At 47.2% G+C, this 20,399-nt stretch overlaps 1 protein-coding gene across 1 annotated transcript in view; it reads right to left on the bottom strand.

Annotated features, from left to right (window-relative positions):
• FAR2 (fatty acyl-CoA reductase 2) overlaps positions 1-20,399 on the bottom strand; it is a 499,288-nt gene that overhangs the window by 204,023 nt on the left and 274,866 nt on the right. Inside the window, exon 3 of the mRNA XM_078673760.1 lies at positions 4,803-4,978. Coding sequence (XP_078529886.1) covers positions 4,803-4,978 — 176 coding nt within the window. The remainder of the gene's footprint in view (positions 1-4,802; positions 4,979-20,399) is intronic.

Below are 20,399 nucleotides of genomic sequence, written 5' to 3'. Positions count from 1 at the left end.
CTTGCTTGAAGGAATCTCCCAGGGCCTGAAGAAGAGCTGGCTCCCTGTTAAGAAGTCCCAGGAACAAAAGGACTTCACCCCCAGCTTCCCTGAACTCTGCCGAGAGAGTTCTGTACTGCCTAGAGTGCTGGGGTCAGTTGTGGTGCCTCTGGAAGTTGTACCTGTGTTGGGAAGCTGGAAACCAAGATTTTAAAGACTTTCTGCAAGTTATATCGCATTGCTCGTTTGCAGAGTGCATCCCCGTCAGTGCGAGAAAATTCCTGCTACCACGAAGGCCGAGATCGTCCCAGCGCCTGTTGCCGCTGCCAGAGTCGTCGCACCCTTCGTTTGCGGGACGCACCAGTTCGGTGCGGGAAGAATACCATCGCTGCGAGCATCGTCGCAGAGCCTGTCGTCACTGGGTGAGATTGTCGCACCGCTTGTTTACGGACCGCATCACGTCGCTGCGAACATCGTCGCAGAGCCATTGCATCGAGGAGCTGCGAGAGGAAGATCGCCGCTGGACTCCGCATCGTCGCCCCGGAGATTGTCGCAGCCCCAAAGATCATCGCATCATGCCTTTGCGAGCTTTTTCACTACGGAACCTCCACACCGGAATCCATACAAGGTATCGCCTTCCTCCCAATACAGACAGGAGTCACCGCAACACGCCCGCTACATCCAGCGGGGTTGTCGCATCGCCTCCCCAGTGTCTCAGGAGTGACGCATCGCTTGTTTTCCACCGCACCAGCTTCTGTTTTGGATCTTCGTCGCATCTAAAGGTACTGTTGACTAAACGTGACCCATCTGTGAACTTTTCACGCAACTGTGGATTATTTTATCGCAACTTTAAGAACTCTTTTGAAACCATATTCTTGAACTGTGTATGTTGGATTTTTGTCATTTTGGTCTTGTGCAGTTTAGATTACATACCTTTATTTTTCTAAAATGTTGTGGAGTCAGTTTGTGGTGTTTTCACTGTGTTACTGTGAGTGTTGGTACAAATACTTTACACATTGCCTTTGATAAGCCTTGACTGCTCGTGCCAAGCTACCAAGAGGGTGAGCAGGGGTTATCTCAGACGATTTCCTCCTTACCCTGACTAGAAGCAAGGTTCCCTATTTGTACCTACCTCTACCAACTAGAGACCCGCAGTTCGAACACCTCCTTATCTACTTATTTAGAGCTGTCTTTCCTGCCAAAATAGGAAATGTGCAGGTTCACATTTTAATAAAATCTGATGATCTGATATTGTTAGAACTGACTTCCATAGACCCTTTTCAATTGTTAGATTGCTTATCCTTTTATAATTGCAATATTGTTTTATAGTAAACCTAAAGAAAAAAAAACAATATTAAGAGGCTGATTTAGAGTTTGGCAGAGAGGGTAGTCCGTTGCAGCAGCAATGATTTACCCTCTGCAGTGATGGAGTACCCTCTCTGCTCAACTGAAGGGCAGCCTGTCTGATTTAGAGTATATCAGAAGCAGTTACTATTCTCTGTCGCTGACATACTCCTCTGACGGCCTGACAAAGCAAGGCCAGTCAGAGGTTTGGCAATGTGATCACCCGCCCGATTTAGAGTGGGCAGTCGAGTGGTAAGGTTTTACTCTCCCATACCACTGTGTAAAAAACTGGCAGTAAGAGGAACATAGGGAAGATATGGCAAGCAGTAAGGCAGATTTTATGAGTTGTGCCAGCGGGGTATTAGCAGGTTTTTGAGGAAAAAATGTAAGAATAGAGGGATCACAAGATGTTTTATTTTAATTAGTAGTTGGAGGTGAAAATAGATGCTTTTAGAAAAAAAAATGTGTGGGGATGGAGTGTTTGATGACGATGTTGAAAGTCAGGGATTTGAAATGGGGACCTGGAAGGAGAGATTGCAGCTTTACTTAGGCCAGCAGTAAAAACATGGTTTTGGGTGGGGGGGATTTATATGGTGGCAGGACAGCCATCTTTTGTGGATGGATAAGTAGTGCAGTGATGGATGTCAAACTGCGTTCGAGGAAGCGGAGCCGGGGTAAGTCTCACGGCGGACGCTACTTTGCGTACGAGGCACTAACAGGCGTTTCCTCTGCTATCACATTATGGGGTCTGACTGAAACCCTATTAGGATTTTCTCATCCAGGTTAAGGTACAATAATACTGTTTGACCTGTTGTGTGATTGATTACTATAGTACAATGCACCATTTATTGAATTTAGTCAGAATGTAGTGTAGGTTTCTTATGTTAGGTCCTGAAGAAAGGTCACATGATCCATTTTGACAGATATAGGCAAGAAATATGTTGGCCTTATTTTAGACTAACTTGCTCTTCATGCTAATTTGGACCATTATATCTTAAATTAGCGTGATATTTTTAATTAGGCCTGTAAGCAAATTCATTAAATAGTTTGACACTGAGCATCATCACACCTATTTTAACCCACTATTTAACACTACTCTACACACACCACTTGAGCCTACACCCCCCACTTCACCAGAAGGCTATAAAAGGATCTCTGGCAAAGAGCCCCCTAGTGGATGCCCGTGGGCATTGCATCGCTGGCCTAAAGAGGAACTAGCCCAATGATGAAGCATGAGACCCATCTGGGTGTGTAAGGGCCCTCGACCCTATTGGAGCATATTCCTTCCTGTGGAACTCAAGTTTCTCTCCTGTCTAGTCCAGCCCAGTTTACCCATAGCGTGATGGACGTCAAGGGCAGTGGATACTCTCAGACAGCTTATTATTGAGCAGATACAACCATGTCCTGGAGGACAGAGTGCAGTGGGCACATGTAAACTTAATGAGGAAAGTGGCAGAATAGAACTGTGAAGTACTTCGCTGAGTAACAATATGAGCCTGAACCAGGAGGTTTCAAATTTAACTAACTCAACCCTATATTCCTTCAAAGATTGTCCCAATGATGTTAGGCCTGATGTTATTATTGAACTGTAATCAGTGGAACTGACAACCACTAAGAGGTGAAGAAAAATGAGGAGCATGTCTCTATGTTTCTTTAGAAATATTTGGTCAACAGCATTCGATGGATGCTATTTTGTAGTGTTCTTCATAGGGCACCAATTAGGCTGAAAGAGGACCTGTGGTATGGAAAACATTAGATACATCACTCCTCAGAGACCGAAACCCATCCAGATAGGGCTCTCAACACATTTTTCTGTTATAATTTAGGGAAGTCAACATCAGTGCCAAGTAGGAACGCAATGAGCACTAATATAAATTAGGGAAATGCCCTGTCATAGCCAAATTTTGTACTAAAGACATTCATAATGAGGGTGCTGTGGGAGTTTCACACGCTGTGCCCTGGTGGCAATAAACAAATAATAGCTACAACCCTTTCAAAAATATTTACACTATTTCTCACCAAAGGGGGTTAAAGAATTGCAGCTTGAATTCCTGTAATTTACCAGCTTTGAGTTTGGGATGAGATTACACGACTACTTATTTATCTAATAATCATTTGTATAAAGTTTTGTGCATTGCTTTCTGCTTATTTAACAATGTTGTAAACTTGAAACTATAAATGCAGCATAATGGTGTGGTGGGATTCCGATCATCTGCATACAGGGCCCCTTTTTGATGTGTATTTTTTAACATGTGTATTTTGTAAAGCACACGTTCACCCTTGGGTATCTTGGCGCTGAATAACAGATATTTATTGTCTATATCTCTAGATAGCACTAGTTCCGTTGTCTTGTCAAAGGTCAGTAGGAATATTGCTGTATTCTGGAGGCTCCTGATGCTTGCGCTATGCCCGCATAGTCAGGGACAATACATCCGCAAAGTATACAGCATAAGCGCTTAGCTGTCTGCTTCTGTGTTTTAATCTCCTTAAGGTTTTTTTATACTAGAGAGCAATGTAGCTGACTGAAGATACCTTCTTGCTTTGTAATAGGGTGCATATACACCAAACCTTTCTGCCAATAAAAGTTCTATACACTACAAAGGATTCCGAACTTTATCATTTACTAAATATTTTGAATGCTGACTTCACATGTTCATGCTTTAAAAGACTCCGGCCCTGTCTGACTTGGTGATTCAATAGTTATTGCTTTTTTGGTCTGCTTTTGGAAGTGCTATATGCACCATAAAGTACAAATTCGAGTCAAGCCATTGCCAATTATGTTGCCAGTTCACCCTTGATCACAGTGGTTAGAGTTTAAAAAGAATAGATGACCTTGAGCAGATCGCCCAGGTTTTTTGCCAAAATGGTAGTCAGTAGTGAATTCCCCAATACTGTGGACATTAAGAAAGGGGTACATTTCTGGGCTGTTCCATCAGCCCAGAGGATCTCAATCTTCAGGCAAGGAGAATTTTCTTGTAGGCACTGATAATCCAATCAATCCAGGGACTCATTTAATTATTATGCATCTGGGTGTTGTCTGCCTTCATGTGAACGTCTACTGCATGTTGTTTGAGGGCCTGGTCAAAGGGATGCATCAATTAATTGAACAGCAGTGGCCATCTTGCTGAGTCTTGTTGATTTTGATAGGATACGTTGAGCAGATGGTTTTGCGTGACACTAGTGCTTGTTCTCTGTGACTGAAGATGAAGTAGTGGATCCAGTCTAGAGTTCTCCAGCGTGGGGTGTTTTTAATTGTATTGTACAACCAATTGTTATATGTTGAAACGAGAAGTTGACGTCGGGTTCATTGTGCTAAGGGATTGCTGATGGTCTTAATAGATATCAACATGTTGACTTGATGTTCACCTGTTTCATAGATAAATCAACAGCAATTCCTACTAATCACTAATGCAAAACATGGTACCAGGGACCCAGATGGACCACTGCCTGAAGCTGTATGTGAAGAAGGTGATACATACTTTAAGGGCTCATCAAAGCGAATTGTTGCAGCACAGTGGAAGATGATGTTAACACGGGCCAGGAGCTGCTGCCTGTCCTCGGAGCTGATGGCCAGGTTTGGATGTGTAAGTTCAGCTCCGATGGGGATGATTTTCTCCTCGAAGTCTGGGTGATCTTCTCGAACTCGATCAAAAAGCTGCAAGAGAACAGAGATAACATCAATCTTTACAGTACTGTCCAGTACTTCAGCAAGTGGTGACCAGCCCTAGTCTAAGCTGCAGATTGTATGTCTTTTGCTCTTATTTGCTTAGTAATGCTAGAGATTGGTATATCATTACCCGTGCCAGATTATTTATTTAACATTTGTTTACATAGGTTTACTTAGCTCTGGTGTCTGTTAGTGTGTTTCACAGATAACAGCAACAAGAGACTCGGGTCTCTGAAAATACACAAAACAATAGGAAGACAGCATCAATGCTGGGACAAAGGTAGAAAAAATAGTAAAAAGTGGAACAATTCATCTGAAAGTAATAGGGAAGGTGGGCAGTAAGAGTAGGGGGTTGGTTCAGTCATCACAATGAGCAAAATGATCTTCATCTGCTTAAAGTGGAAAGGGTTGGTTAAATATTGAAGTTAATTTCAAAGAGTACGGTTGGTATTTGTTTCATAAATGGACGAAATGGTCCCTGGCGTCTCAGGTCTTCAGGAGTGAACTCCACAAAGATGATGTAGCTCAGGACTATCATTCAGATGCTGCTGAGTTAGACCTGAATATTTTAGTTTCCAATCAAAGAGTCTCTTTGCTTTTGAGGATCTGATTACTAGTGCCCTGTAAAAGTCTGATATGCACTATAGCAAATTTCAATATTCTGAGTCTTTGGTCTTTTGCACATGTTAAATTTGCTGAGTGCACCCTGAAAAAATGTACTCAGGTCACTTTCAGTGGGTCAAACGTACTGAAGTTTACCAGGGGTAAATGCCCACTAATTACCAGTGTGTGCACATTTGGTGCAGAACGCACCACTATATGCAAGTTGCTCCCCATAAGGGGTTTGATCCCTCCAGACGAGTTGAGGTAGGCTTTTATTTTTTAATCTGAAGCTTTGAAAGTGAGGCATGCATGCTGGAAATCGATTCTTGCCTTCAAAGGTAGCTGGTGAAGGTCCTTCAGCACTTTCATGGGAGCAAGCCCGTCTTTGGTAGCTTCTTAGTCTATGTTAGAGATAACAACAGCTTGTATAACTGCATGGAATTCAGATTGATTAAGAAATGATTGAATCTTTTTAGTGCAGACAATACACCTATGACTGGATTCACTATGCGTTCACTGTGTCTTCTAATGGTGAGGTCTGAGTTAATCCAAAAGTCAAGGGATTTTACTTCTGAGTCAATACCTGTGAAAAGCGGTTTGTTTTTAGTTCCTTCATCCAGTCAATGTTGACTTTTGTATGGTGTCATCCTGTAATGAGAATAAAATCTGTTTTTCGGGTTTTAATTTGAAGAAGATTGATGATGTCCATTTTATAAACCTTGTAGGTAGATGCACAATGTCATGATGTTGGTAAATGGTGCAAATAAAGTTGAGACTGCAGCAAATTCAGGGATGGTATTTCCATCCTCACAGGCTGTTTACGATTCTTGAGGTAGGATGAGTAGCTGCTTCAAGCTGTTCTGGTGAATCCAATGAGTCTCCAGGCTTTCTATGAGTCTCCAATGATCCACTGTATCAAAAGACACTGAGAAGTCAAGAAGAAGCTAAGGGCAGGCCTCTCCATTCTTCAAAATGTGCTGGTTGTCATCTGTTGTTTTGTAACAATAAATGGTAATTTTTTTCTTTTTTAAATGAAAAAAGTTCTTTATTTGAAAATCCAACAAGTATGTGCAACAAGCCTCAGCCAACGCGTTTAGTTCAAAGGGATTGTACTTCGTCAGGCTGTAAATATCGTATCAAAGGGTTGTGTGGAACTCCGAAGTGTGAAGGTCTCCTTGTGGGAATGGACTGTATCCAGTGCGGGTGAAATCGCGTGTTACGATGGCATATCCATGGTCTCCTTGATAAGGGCCCAAAAAGTGTGTCTGGGGCAGTGAGCGACCTTTGCTCCTTCCTGGAATCGCCTTTGGGTAATGTTACCCAAAGGCGGTTCCAGGAAGGAGCAAACTTGGATACGCCCTGACGAAGTTCATTCAATTTGAACGAAACGCGTTGGCTGAGGCTTGTTGCACATACTTGTTGGATTTTCAAATAAAGAACTTTTTTCATTTAAAAAAGAAAAAAATTACCATTTATTGTTACGGAAATAAACCACTCCATTTGTTCTCAACATTTATATATCTGCCTGGCAGTTTGCATTTCTCAACGGCAGGTGCAGGAGAAGTTTGTGTGCACCAATTAAGACTTCATTAAGAATCATCAACAACGGGAATGTAACTAAGAAGTGCGGTCTCTGGAGTCCGTCGTTGACCCTCTATTGCGACTATCTCTAAAGGTTAATTTACCTCTTGAATATAAAAAAGACATTTACATTTATTCCGGTATGAGAGTGACTTCGAAAAGCAGACAGGTGAAGGTTAGCTGCTAAACAGGGGTTTATGATCCTTCTTTCTGTTCAACTTCACGCAAACAAATACCTTTTTTTCTAGGAGTGGGTGTAACATGCGTAATTCTCTCTCCTGTAATTACTGCAAAATGACTTGTATTTATGTGAGAAGTGTAATACAGCATTTAGTGCTCTTTTCTTAGTGCAAAATGCAACCTTGTGTCTTATATGGTTTTGAGGAAGCATTTGAGCTAAGAAAATAGCACGAAATATTACAGGACATGAACAACAGTAGCCAGCAGCCGCTTTTTCGTAGTTCGTTGCTGCTGTGCTCTTGCAGGAGGATTTTTGCCCCAAATTACTCTTACTCAATCTGGTTTAATTGCGTAGTTTCTCTAATTTCGCATCACAAGATTAATGAGTAATTACTCCGATTACTCTGTGGTAATTAGATCACCTAGGCCTACATCATTTTTTCGTGAGCTGTTAGCATGACGCTGAAACTGTAAACGCTGTTTTCTTGTGTGTTAACAAAGAAACCGGATCTGCGCCACACTGAACACATTTTTCACGTGGGTTACATATGCATAAAATAAACGTTTTTATGGAGGTGTTTTCTGCTTTCACTCCTAATTCATACACAACGATACAATATAAGCACCTAATTGATAAAAGGATGTAGGACCGTAGGGCCCCTGTACTCTTGAGATTTTTTTACCCAGGGAATCAATGTTCTTTACTAGTAGCTCGCCTGTATTTTATAGTACCATTGTCTAAGTTCCTCCTGGAGAGAAGCAAATCCTTACTTAACTGATAACAGGAGCAATGGTCATTTTTTTCTGCATTCTGGCTTTGAAGAACCACGACGATATATTTTATGTACCACACATAAATGTTAGCGGTGTTTATCTGTAATAACAATGGCTATGATGACACTATCCATATAGCTGAATACTCTTCTTAAAAGGTTAAACAAAGCCTCAATCTCCCATCAGCATAGATGACAGACATTCATTTGTAATAAGGTAAACTGGCTATGCTCATGGGTAAAACATTTGGGTGCATCACAAATCTCACTATATTTAAGTAGTGAAATGTCTAAGTAGGTATTGTAAAAATATATTAACTATACGTTGCCATTAAGATACAACAATAAAGTTCATGTTTATTATTCACTGCTTCTTTTAAATTTATTACAAGGTATTTACAGAAAGAGTACTGGAGACTGAAAAATACATGGGCATCAAATGGTAAAACAATATTTCTAAAGATGATGTAGAGCACTGCATTCAGTTATTGTGTGGCGTGTATTGTACATGTTAAGACTTTTTGTGGGATTTCATAGTCGCTTGACCTTGAGGAAGGTGAATGGGATTCCATCCATCCTCCTTCCCTAGGGCCTACATCTCTGTGTTTTTCGCAATAAGAAGCATTCGACGTTGTGCACTCTGCCAGGCCTTCACTTGGGGCGCAAGGCCTAAAGGAATAATTGGAGGAACTAACTAGCACACACAATGAGCAGTGACCATCACCTGGGAACAACGTTTACTGCAGCTTTCAAGAGGGACTTCGAGTCTCAGAACAACACAGGAGGCCCCGTGATTGCCTGCACCTGCTGATTCGGGCGCCATAAAGCACATTTGCTTTACCTGCTGCCAAGGGTGGGACTGTCCAGCGTCCATCAGAGTGAAGGCTTTGGGCCCTTCTGCTTCATGGAATTATCCAGGTCCATTTTCTCAGTTGGATGACTTCGGCATCCAGGTCGCTCCTTCACCTTCCTAGTGCTGATGAAGACCTGCGTTTTCGAAGCATTCAGTGGCCCCTTTACCTCCCTAGGTGTTGGGTCGAAACATTGACGCTCTTTCATTAAGCCTGGATCGTTTGGATATCTGTGCAGAGTGGCAATAGTAACTTAACAACTGGATCACTTCCAATTGTGCTATATGTTATATAGAAATTGTATACTGGACAGTCTTCCATGTACAATAATGTGATTTGTGAAAAGATCTAAAGGACCCCCCTTTTTTCTTGTCCTTTTTCCACTCCTTATCCGCACAAGCACCTTCTCTGAGCACTATTCTTTGTCACTTTATCCATTTGTGGAGCTAAGAGTTTTTGATGCAATAAGTATACAAGAATGTTGTTTGAGCGGGGGGGGGTGGCTTGGCAGCGACCAAGATGGCCGCATAGTTTCGCGGCGCTCCTAAGGTTTCCTTAATGACCCCTGAAATCAGTCATTGATCCTGTGGTTCCACGGCCCTGCACGACGGCATTTGTGCGCCGCCGTGCTCCGACGCAGTGCGGTGTTCTTCTTGTCCTGATCCGACCCCGGGAAGTCAAGTACCGGGGCTCGGCGAGTTTGGGCCGGTGAGCACCAGCTGGTCTGTTGTGTGTGGCATCGAGCAGGCCGGTCCCCGAGGAGTGGACGTGGTGTGGGCCGGCCGCTGACACGGCGCCCTTGCCACATGGTGCGATAGAGTGGTGAAGAGGCTCGATCACCCTCACTGAGTGGCCCAAGGAACAGTGAGCAGCGGGGGAGTACAAGCCCCTGGAGGGAGCGGCGATTTGGTGACCACTGTACCAAGGCCGTGAGCAGTTACGGCACCCAAGTCAGTGGGAGAGGTGTGAGCCGCGCTGGTCTGGTGAGGATTGCCCCTTCCTTCCACGAGCGACGTGGGGTGTGGACGGAGGACGGGGGGCCCGGTGGCGAGCATCCTGCATCGGGCACTGCCATGCAGAATAAGAAGTCCACGGTGCCGCAATCAAACACCATGGACAACTATACGGCGGAGCGGGGGGTGGGGGGCAAGAAGCCGTAACCCACCCCGTGAATCCGAAGGAGCCCCATGAACCTTCCCTATCCTCCATAATGCAGGCCATACAGTCATTAGGCACCACACTGGAAGCCAAAATAGATAAAATGTCTATTGAATTGACGCTCCAGCGGGCGGACTTGAACAAGACAACGGAGAAGGCTATGCAAAATGCCACAGCTATCACGAAACTCCACGGTGCTACCAAAAAGTTGCAACAATAGGTACAGCAGCTCACGCACCAACAGAGGCAGATGGCGGCACAGCTGGAGGATCAAGAAGGGAGGGCCAGAAGAAATAACCTGGGGGTGGTAGGAGTGCCGGAGAAAACGGAGGGGACTAGCATGGATCTCATCCTAAACCGCCTGCAACCCAAGAGACTGTCTAAATTCTTTGTTATTGAGCCGGCACATAGGGCGCCGGTCCCGACACCGGGGGCCCCACCCCGCACCATCATCGCGTGAAATCTCAATTACAGAGACAGGGATGCTATTTTGCAGGTGGCCCGCCAACAGGGAGACCTGTGCCACCATTCGGTTCTTTCCGGATTTTACACTTAAGGTCCAGCAGGAGCGTCGTTTGTTTGACAGCGCCAAGAGGGAGCTCCGAGAACGTGGAATTAAGTACATGATATTCTTACCGGCGCGGCTCAAGGTCTTGGCGGAAGGGAAATCCTTTTTCTTCACCTCCCCGGAGGAGGTGCATGCCTGGCTCAAGGAGTACGGACATTCGCAAAGGGGCCCAGAGCGAGGGGGCAGCTGGAGGGTGGCCGCGCCCCAGTCTCCGGCTTAGTCTGTGGGATCTACTGGGGGAGCACAATGACGGCAGGAGAGTCAGCACTCGGCGAGCAGGAGAAGTACCCGTAGCCTTTCGGCGTCGCCAGACCTGGGGTGACGTGGTGGAGCCTGTTGGGCTGGGCTGACCGCCACTTGTGGACACGCAACGTATACTGGTGCTGTTGAGACTGGTCCTCCTGGGATACTGCTGGGTGGGAGGTCATTAAATTGCTGGAGGTCTTGCGGGGGGAGGGTATGGTGCCCTGAACAATGTATGATCGTAATCCTCTGATGCGCTGACGGAGGGGCCCCGTTTGGGTTCCCTGAATGTACTCTTTATTTATTGGGACACCGCCCCAGACTATGGCATGTGGTGGAGTAGACCATGAACTGTAATGGGGGGGTCGGATGAGGGCCTCGGATGTTAGGGGGCGAGTGTTACAACCAAGTCTGAGTTTTTCGTTAAAAGGGCTACAGGCGCTCTGCTTGTTGGGGATGTCTGGCACTGTAGCAGGGTAGCAAGGAGGGGGGATGATGGAGGGGGCTGGGGGTGAAGAGTTTTTGCTTCAGTTCTATATGTTTGTTTTTATATTGCGTACATGTTTTGGCTCCACTGGCACTCAGCTGGCGGATGGGAGGTGGGAGGAGGGAGGATTTGTCTGCCAACCCACATACTTGGTGGGTCCAATGGCTGGGACGCAGACATCACTGACGCACCACATTGATGTATTATCCTGGAATGTAAACGGCCTGCAGAATAAGATCAAACGCACAGTGGTGCTCCAATACCTTCGCAGGCATGCCCCTGATGTAGTCCTCCTACAGGAGACGCATTTTTTAGGGAACCACTGTAAGGCCCTAGATCGATTTGGCTACACCCTGCGTGCTCATGCAAGTTTTACCACGGGATCCAGGGGAGTGGGGATCCTTGTCAAGAACTCCCTGCCGCTGGTCCTGGGGCGGTGTTGGTTAGACCCTGTAGGACGCTACGCGGCGCTGTCTGTACAATGGGAGGGTCGAACTCTGAACCTATGCTCACTCTACATTCCTCCGAAGCTTCACACTGCCACTCTCCCAGATATTGGAAAATTGCTGCTGGAAATCCCCACGGGGACACTGGTCCTTGGGGGAGACATGAACGATGTTATGGCAAAGGACCTTGACCGGTCACTGACTCAGCTGGCTAGGGGAGGGGCGAGTCACCTTAGAGATTTTGTACGAGCGCTGGGGTTGGTAGATCTTTGGAGAGCACATAACCCTCAATTTAGACAGTATACACATGTCTCTGCGGCTCACGGATCAAGCTCCCGGATCGATTACATATTCACCCGGACAGACTGCATGGGCCTCTTTAGGGACGGACATCATAAAGCTACAGGGATCTCGGATCATTCACCGGTGGGGGTACAGTTGGTAGGTCCTAGGCGGGATTGGAGTGTTCCCCCCTCGGCTTGATACCTTTTTATTTAAAGACCGGGAATTCCAGGAGAGGTTCCGGCAGAGGGTAGATCTATATTTTGAGGAAAATGTAGGCTCTGTGGGTTCCCCTGGGATAGTCTGGGAGGCTTATAAAACGGTGGCCAGGGATTTTGTGCAGGCTGAGGTTGGAAGACGACGTAAAGAAAAATATGCCCAAACTGAGAAATTAGAATCGGAGCTTCATGCTCTGGAGGGCGAGATGGGACTTACCCAGAAGCAGGAACGAGACAACACAGGGTGCGCCTCCTGAGCAAAGAACTGAGGGTCGTGCTGACGGAACAGGCACGCTCACATGCGCTTGCTACCCAGCAGTGAGTATGACTTGGGGGGACAAGGCCAACAAAATGATCGCCTGGCTGGAGAAGAGGGATCGGGAACGCAACTGGGTGCCGGGATAGAGCGGCCAGACGGGAGGGTGAGCACCACGAGCGTGGCGATAGCGGAGGAGTTTGTGCACTATTATGAGGCGATCTACCGATCTCAGATGGCTAAGGAGGAGCAGGAGTGTCAGGATTTCCTGGCCCCCTTACAGCTGCCCATACTGGACTCAGCTGACATGGAAATTCTGGACTCTGATATTACGGTCAAGGAAGTGGAAGAGGCCATGGGGGACTTGCAAGTGGGAAAGGCCCCGGGACCCAACGGATTCCCTGCAGAGGCGTTCGGATGTGTGGCAAGTCACACATCACCACATATGTGCAATATGTTCCTCGAGGCACGGGAGGTTGGGAAGCTTCTGAGGGATTTGAGACTGGCGACGATCGTAGTGATCCATAAGGCCGGAAAGCCACAGGGGGACTGCAGTTCATACAGACCTATATCCCTCCTTAACTATGAGACGAAGGTCCTTGGGAAGATCCTGGCCACACGCTTAGGAGCGGTTGTGCAGTGACTGGTTCAGCCGGACCAGTCGGGCTTTATGCCCCACAGAAGCACGCGACTCAATCTGTGACACCTGTTCGGGGTCCTGCAAGCGGTATCTGAGCGCCCAGGGGTGCCAGCAGCGTTGCTGTCTCTCGATGCCCATATGGCTTTTGATAGCATGGAGTGGCGGTATATCTATGCGGTCTTGGAAAAGCTAGGCTTTGGAGACAACTTCTGCGCATGGGTGAAATTGCTGTACACGGAGCAGCTTGCGCAGGTCCGGGTTAATGGAGCTATGTCACGGGAGTTCTGACTGGGGCGTGGCACAAGGCAAGGTTGTCCCCTTTCCCTGACCCTCTTTGCCCTAACGCTTGCGCCGCTGGCTCACTGGGTTGGAATGGACCCTGGGGTGTGGGGCATCGATTTAGGAGGATGGGAGGAACGCATATCGTGATATGCCGATGACATCTTGTTGTACGTCCAGCGGCCTTCCCAGTCCATACAAAGGCTGATGATCATTTTGCGCACATTTGGGGAATACTCCGGGTACCGCATCAACTGGGGCAAGTCCCTGAGTTATGTTCTGATGGGATCCCAGCCACAAATGATGGATGATTGCAGGGGCTTGGTCTGGCGCGACGTGTTCCAATATCTGGGAATATGGGTCACACCATCTTGCACCGAATTTCTCACTCTAAATGTGCTGGCACAATTGGAACGCCTTCACGGCGACGTGGCACATTGGAGGACCGTCCCGCTCTCATTGATGGGGCTGGCGGTCCTATTTAAAATGATGGCCCTCCCACGGTTAATTTACATTCTGCCGAGTTCGCCCTTTCTGATCCCGGAGTACATTTTGAAAACGGTGGAATCGGAGCAACGCTCCTTACTATGGAGTGTAGGATGCCCGAGAATAGCTCTTAAACTGCAACGGGGGCCATATGAGGGGGGGCTGGCGGTTCCCGACATCTGTCTATACTACTGGGCGATGCAGCAGATTATTGTTAGTGGCTGGGTGTTAGCCCCGCAGGAGGAACCCGCCTACAGGGTAGACCGTATGACCTTGGGAGGGGAGACCTACCTCGTAGCTCTATACTCCAAACGTAGACACAGTCGGACCTTGCCGCCCCAAACAGCGGTGGTGGTAGGGGAATGGAAGCGTGCAACGAAATTGCTGGGTTGGGAGGCGAAGCTCACGGACCACACTCCCTTATGGACAGGAGACTTCCTCCGGGGAGTTGCAAAACTGTGGGACTTACGCCAATGGAGTTTGATTGGTATTGACATGCTAGGGGATGTGTGGAAGAGGGGGAAAATGGTGGACTTTGCGACCTTACAGAATGAGTTTCACATGGGAGACGGGGAGTTCCTACATTATCAACAACTCAAACATGCCCTACGTGCACACTTGCCCAGCTTGAGGATAGGCTACTGTTAGACCCTATGATTGATAAAGCTATATCCCTTACCTATAAAAAGCTTATTAATAATCTTCCGGACCCACTGGGACCACTGAGGGAAAAATGGGAGTCAGATCTTGGTTTACTAGAGGATGATGATTGGAACGAAGCCTTGCAGTGCCCCAGAGAGGTAGCGATGCATGCTAGATTCAGACTGGTCCAGCTGCATATCCTCCATAGGTCATACACCCCTTGTACGTTGCAGTATAGGATGGGTTTTTCGACCTCGCAATTTTGTTTAAGGGTCTGTGGAAAGGAGGGCACCTTCTTTCACGTTCTATGGGATTGCACCAAAATTCGTACATACTGGATTAGACAGAGATATCATGGAAGAAGTGATAGGGCAGAGGTGCCGCTAGAGGCCCGATGGCACGTTTTGGGGGTGACAAGTGATGTTACCTGGCCAAAATGGGACAAGACATGGTTAGCTCTTGCAAGAATGGGGGCAAAGAGGAATATTGCTCGGCTATGGGGGAGTGACCTGTTGCCAACGGTGGAGGAGTGGGAGCGGGACTTGGATTGGTGTCAGAGGGCAGAGAAGGTTATTTACAGCAGTCGGGGTTGCCCCAAGAAGTGGGAGAGGATATGGCTGGCATGGAGACGATACAGAGGGGCTTGGATGGACACCCCAGCTGGTTCTGCACAGTGATACGAGATGTCTACTACTGGGGATTTCCTTCTGGTTTGCATATTTTGTGTACACTCAGTGGACTGCTTTGTTCACTCGGGGATCAACCACCCATTGTCACGGGTGAGAATGTCCATGTTGTAAGGATGGGGGGAGAGGGGGACTAGGGGGCCGGGAGGGGTCAATAATGGGGGGGGGCCTAGAGCGAGATGTTGTAGGGGCCTAGGTACTGAATAATGAGTTTCATATGGGTTGGTGCTGTGGGGGTAGGCCAGTGTGGGTCATAATGAGGGGTTGTACGTGATTGCATTGTGATATTTGTCAATGAACTTCCACTGCTATATGCTGTGCATTGTAATGGAGCTGTTTTGTTATAATAAAAAGACTTTAAAAAAAAGAATGTTGTTTGAGACCGACTTATAAGTGATTTAACTAAACTTTCAGAAATGCAATTATGTGCATGTGTCTTAATCACCTGTTTTTGAAATCTTGCCTGCTGGCCTACCCTCTTAACTGTGGATTGAATCTACAAGATTGTTCTTCTTTTCCATAGAGTGGTAGGAGATCTGTTGATATATTCAGTTCTCCTATGCCTCTATTTGCTTTTTCCAACCGGACCATTGTTTGCCTGTATCATAAGTTGCCCAGGTCCTTCGGGTTAATTTTGGGTTACCTCATTGTTCTGTGACTCATTTAGGATGGTGGTGTGGGTATTTGGCAATCCACAGGGCCAGTTTGCGCACACACCACCCTCTAAATAAGGTTAATAATTCTCAGTATTTGTTTCCGTTTCCAACATAGAATGCTCAAGACAATTTACCCCTGCATGAAGCACAGTTATATATAGTACATCATTTAATAGCTTATGTCTGGTGGTTCAGTGCACTAATCCATCAACTTCAGAGATCTGAGTTTCACACCATCATCACAGGTTTGAATTCAATTGGGTCCACTCCGCCTTGCATCCTTCTGAGGTCAATCAAATGAGTGCAATTGAGTTGCTGCACCATCACACCATCATATTCAAATATATGCTAGAGCACTCCACAATGCCCTCTCACCCCCGGCCATTCATTACGGAGATCCAATCAAATCTGCCGGTGTTTTTTATTTTTCCCGTGCAGGCATAAGTGTGCTGTAGAAACCTGTAAGTATACACATTTAATCTGAACACAACTTTTTAGGTCTCACATGTTCACATGTTTTAGGTCTCATAGTTCTCTGTGGTTGAAAACCTATTATCTTTCCATGTATTTTCTTTATATTAATTTATTTTACCAGTGGAAACAGTAATTAGTACAGTGTCACTCGCCTACATCCCTTCTCGGGCCGGCTGCATTGTCTATCTTAGTCGGATCAGAAATCATCATTCAATAATAACAGAGGTAAAATAGTAACTTTCTTCCTCAGTGTAACAGATGACAGGCAGCTGTACTAAGACATTCCTGTACTGTATTACATATTGCATACAAACAAGAAAAAAAAAAACTTGCTATTTTTTATTTTTTCCGTTGGTTCAAACTTCCCGTCCCCTGTCACGCCCCCCCTCCCCCAACTGGACCAAACTAAATGCGCTTATCAGAATCCTAAGTCCTACTGTGATGTGTACTCTGTTCTCTGTGGACGGGCTTATTGGTCAGGAGTCTAGTGGGTGCATACCTGCCCTGCCCCGCTCCCCTTCTCTACATTTTGGTACTGTGCTATCCGGGTCGAGTAACGTGTCTCCTGCTCAGAGCCCACCAATGCTGTAATAGAAGGAGTAGTGTGGAGTCCCTCCCCCACTGCTTCTATCTAGTGCCGTGTGTCAGCGCTCAACCCCTCTCGTCCCTCCTGTGAAGGTGTTGGTGTGTCGCTCTCCGCATCCTTTGCAATTAAATAAGCCTGATATAAGCCCCAGAAATTCTTAGGGCGACTTCTAGGTGGAAGTAGCTCTCCGAAAGCCTCCGATTGCGTGTTGCAGTAAAGCATCTCCCTGGACCATCTCTTCAGGGTCGGCAGAGGCCCTCGCATCCAGCAGGTCACTACAACTTTCCGTGCCACTAAGAGACCCATATCTACTTGCCTACGCAATGAAGCAGGGATCGATTTGGAGTAGCCCAGCAAAGCCAGGGCCGGATCAGCCGGGAGCTCCTCCTCAATCATAGTGCTCATTTCGCTAAAAACCGCCTTCCAGAATTTTTGTATTCCCGGACACTCCCATGCCATATGCATGAAGCCGGCAACCAACGCATGACATCTCTCACACTCCGCAGATTGCCTCAGTCCATATCTGTGAAGCCTTTCTGGAGTATAATACACACGTTGCAAACATTTAAAATGGACCAGCCGGTGCCTGGCGTTAAGGGAGACTCTCCTAGTGCTGGTACAGCAATAGGCCCACATAGCGTCATCTATTTGTACGCCCAGGTCCGTCTGCCATGACAATCTCGCCCTGGTGTAGTTTACTTGGGAGTGTTGGTGCCCAATTTTGTACAAATTAGTGATTAACTTATGTTGGGACTTTGTTTTTATCACGTAGGTGAACTCCGGTATCTCTGGGGGCTCCGCTAGGTCCGGGCCAAGCAATTCCAGAAAGGCTCTACGTACTCTATGATATTGAAATTTTTCTAGAAGCGTATGAAGCTCCCTTCCCTGCGAGACCTGTCCCCAAGTCTTGACTTTCCCAGCCTCAAATAAATCTCCCATAGCATTAATACCCAGAGTGTGTAAGGCCCTGGCGACCCCAGTTTCCACGATCGTGGGGAGCCATCTCGCCCACTCTATTGGCATCAGCGGGGAATACAAGAGCTCGCAGGCCTGTGGACGTAGTAGCGAGTGCCAAGCGTGGTTGCTGGCCATAACGGAGTCAAGCGTTCCCACTCTGCGGTCCATGGGGTCGCACACTGTAGCGGGTAGAGGGATGGGGGCTGCAAATAGGCGTTCCATTATCACATGTGGGGTACCTGGTCGCCCATGTATCCAGGTGTGTAAGTGCGCGGCTTGTGCGATTCGGTAGTACCTTTCAAGGTTAGGTGCTCCCAAACCTCCCTGCTCATACGGGAGCATCAGGACCTCCCACTTCACCCTAGGCTGTCCACCACCCCATGCCAGTCGAATGAGAAGCTGTGTGAGAGTATGGAAAAATGATTTCGGCATTACTATGGGGCGGTTATAGAATAAGAAAAGGAATCGGGGAAGTACCACCATTTTGATGATAGCGATTCGTCCTATGAGGGAAAGTGGGAGTTCACACCACACCTCCACATCATCTGCGAACTTGCTGCAGGCTACGCCATAGTTTTCGCGGGCTAAAATGTCTGGGTCAGTGTGTATCTTAATGCCGAGGTATCTGATCGGTTCTGTTGACCACACTAAAGGGTACTCCATGTCAAAACGGTCAGTGCTTGCTGTTAACGGGAACGCCACCGACTTCGTCCAGTTCACACGGAGTCCGGAAAGTGCCCCAAAGTGCACTACCTCCCGTAAGACCGCAGACAGATTATTTACAGGATCTCTAACGTAGAGCAGCGTGTCGTCAGCATACGTGGATATCCCTATCTTGTACGTCGGAAAGCTGAAAGCTCTGTGTCTGTGATACTCTCTGAAAGCACACGCCAAAGGTTCCGCAATCAGCGCATAGAGTAGCGGCAAAAGGGGGCAGCCCTGCCTGGTTCCTCTGCTAATAGGGAAGGGATCCGAAACCATGTCTCCTAGCCGTAGGACTGTGATAGAGCGCTCCCAGCATTTGGACAAAGGGTTCGCCCACTCCTAGCTTCCTGAGCATGAAGGGCCACTCTACGGAGTCGAAGGCCTTCTCCATGTCTAAGAAGACCGCAATGGCTTGCGTGTCTTGCCGGGTGTGTTGGATCGCGCCCAGTACCGTGCGAATGTTGTAATTCAGGTTGCGTTCAGGGATAAAACCGGCTTGCTCCGGCGCCACCAAGCCTGGGGCCACCAGGGCCAAGCGTGTAGCCAAAACTTTCGCGAAAATTTTGGCGTCGACATTGATCATCGACAATGGCCTATACGACCCGCATTGCTCAGGGGGCTTTCCTGGTTTGAGTATAGTGACTATGATAGCCTCTCGCATAGATGGGGGCATCGATCCTGTCTCACATATTTCGTCAAATAAGGTGGAGAGATGTGGTATTAGCTTATCTTTGAAGGCTTTGTAAAAGCCCACCGTCAGACCGTCCGCCCCGGGGGCGCTACCCGCTCTCATACCTTCTAGTGCATCAGCAATTTCGTCTTTTTGTATCGGGTCCATTAGGAATTCCCTCTGCCAATTTTCCAGAAAGGGCATTTTGATATAGCTCAGGTAACTGTCTATTAAATCCTCAACATCAGTCAGCCTAGCAGAGTAAAGTCGCGAATAAAATTCTTTGAATTCCGTGAGCATGTCGCCCTCGTCCTGAAGGATCTCACCCTCCTCAGTATGGAGTACCTTGAGCGGGGTGACTCGCCTACTGCCTTTCAGGATTTTGGCAAGCAGGGAGCTCAGGCGCTCCCCCTCGCCATAGATTTGCGCCGAGGCATATTTGCCCAGGTGACGTACCTCCCTGTCTGCTTCATCATTAAATTCCTGGAGTAGTTCTTGCATTTCAGTCATGTCTGCTCTGGCATTACTCTCTTGGTGTGCGTGCTCAAGCTCCGCTATACTCTGCTCTAAGAATGTTAGTCGTTGCCGTATAGCCTTAAGTACACTAGAGTGTTTGGCTATCACCTGTCCCCTCACGAACACCTTAAAAGTCTCCCACACCGTGGAAAAATCTTCAACCGACCCAATGTTAGTGCCAAAGAATGAGTCTACCTCTTCGGCCAGCTCTGCCCTAAAAGTCTCATCAAGCAGTGAATATGGAGGGAACCGCCAAGTGAAGGGGGGTATTCTCCTCTCTGGAGTGTCGAGCACCAGCAGAACAGGAGAATGATCGGATAGCGTGCGAGGCAGAACCACACATCTCTTTACGTGTTTCATCATGACCCGTGACGCTAACCAATAGTCGATCCTAGTATGTATGTTGTGGAAAGACGAGTAGTGCGTGAAGCCCTCTGTATCCGGATACTTGTCTCTCCAAACATTG

The sequence above is a fragment of the Lissotriton helveticus genome, chromosome 1_1 (assembly GCF_964261635.1).
Source record: "Lissotriton helveticus chromosome 1_1, aLisHel1.1, whole genome shotgun sequence".
Taxonomy (NCBI): Eukaryota; Metazoa; Chordata; class Amphibia; order Caudata; family Salamandridae; genus Lissotriton; species Lissotriton helveticus.
The sequence above is the reverse complement of the archived record's forward strand: the minus strand, read 5'-3'. Positions and strand labels throughout refer to the sequence as shown.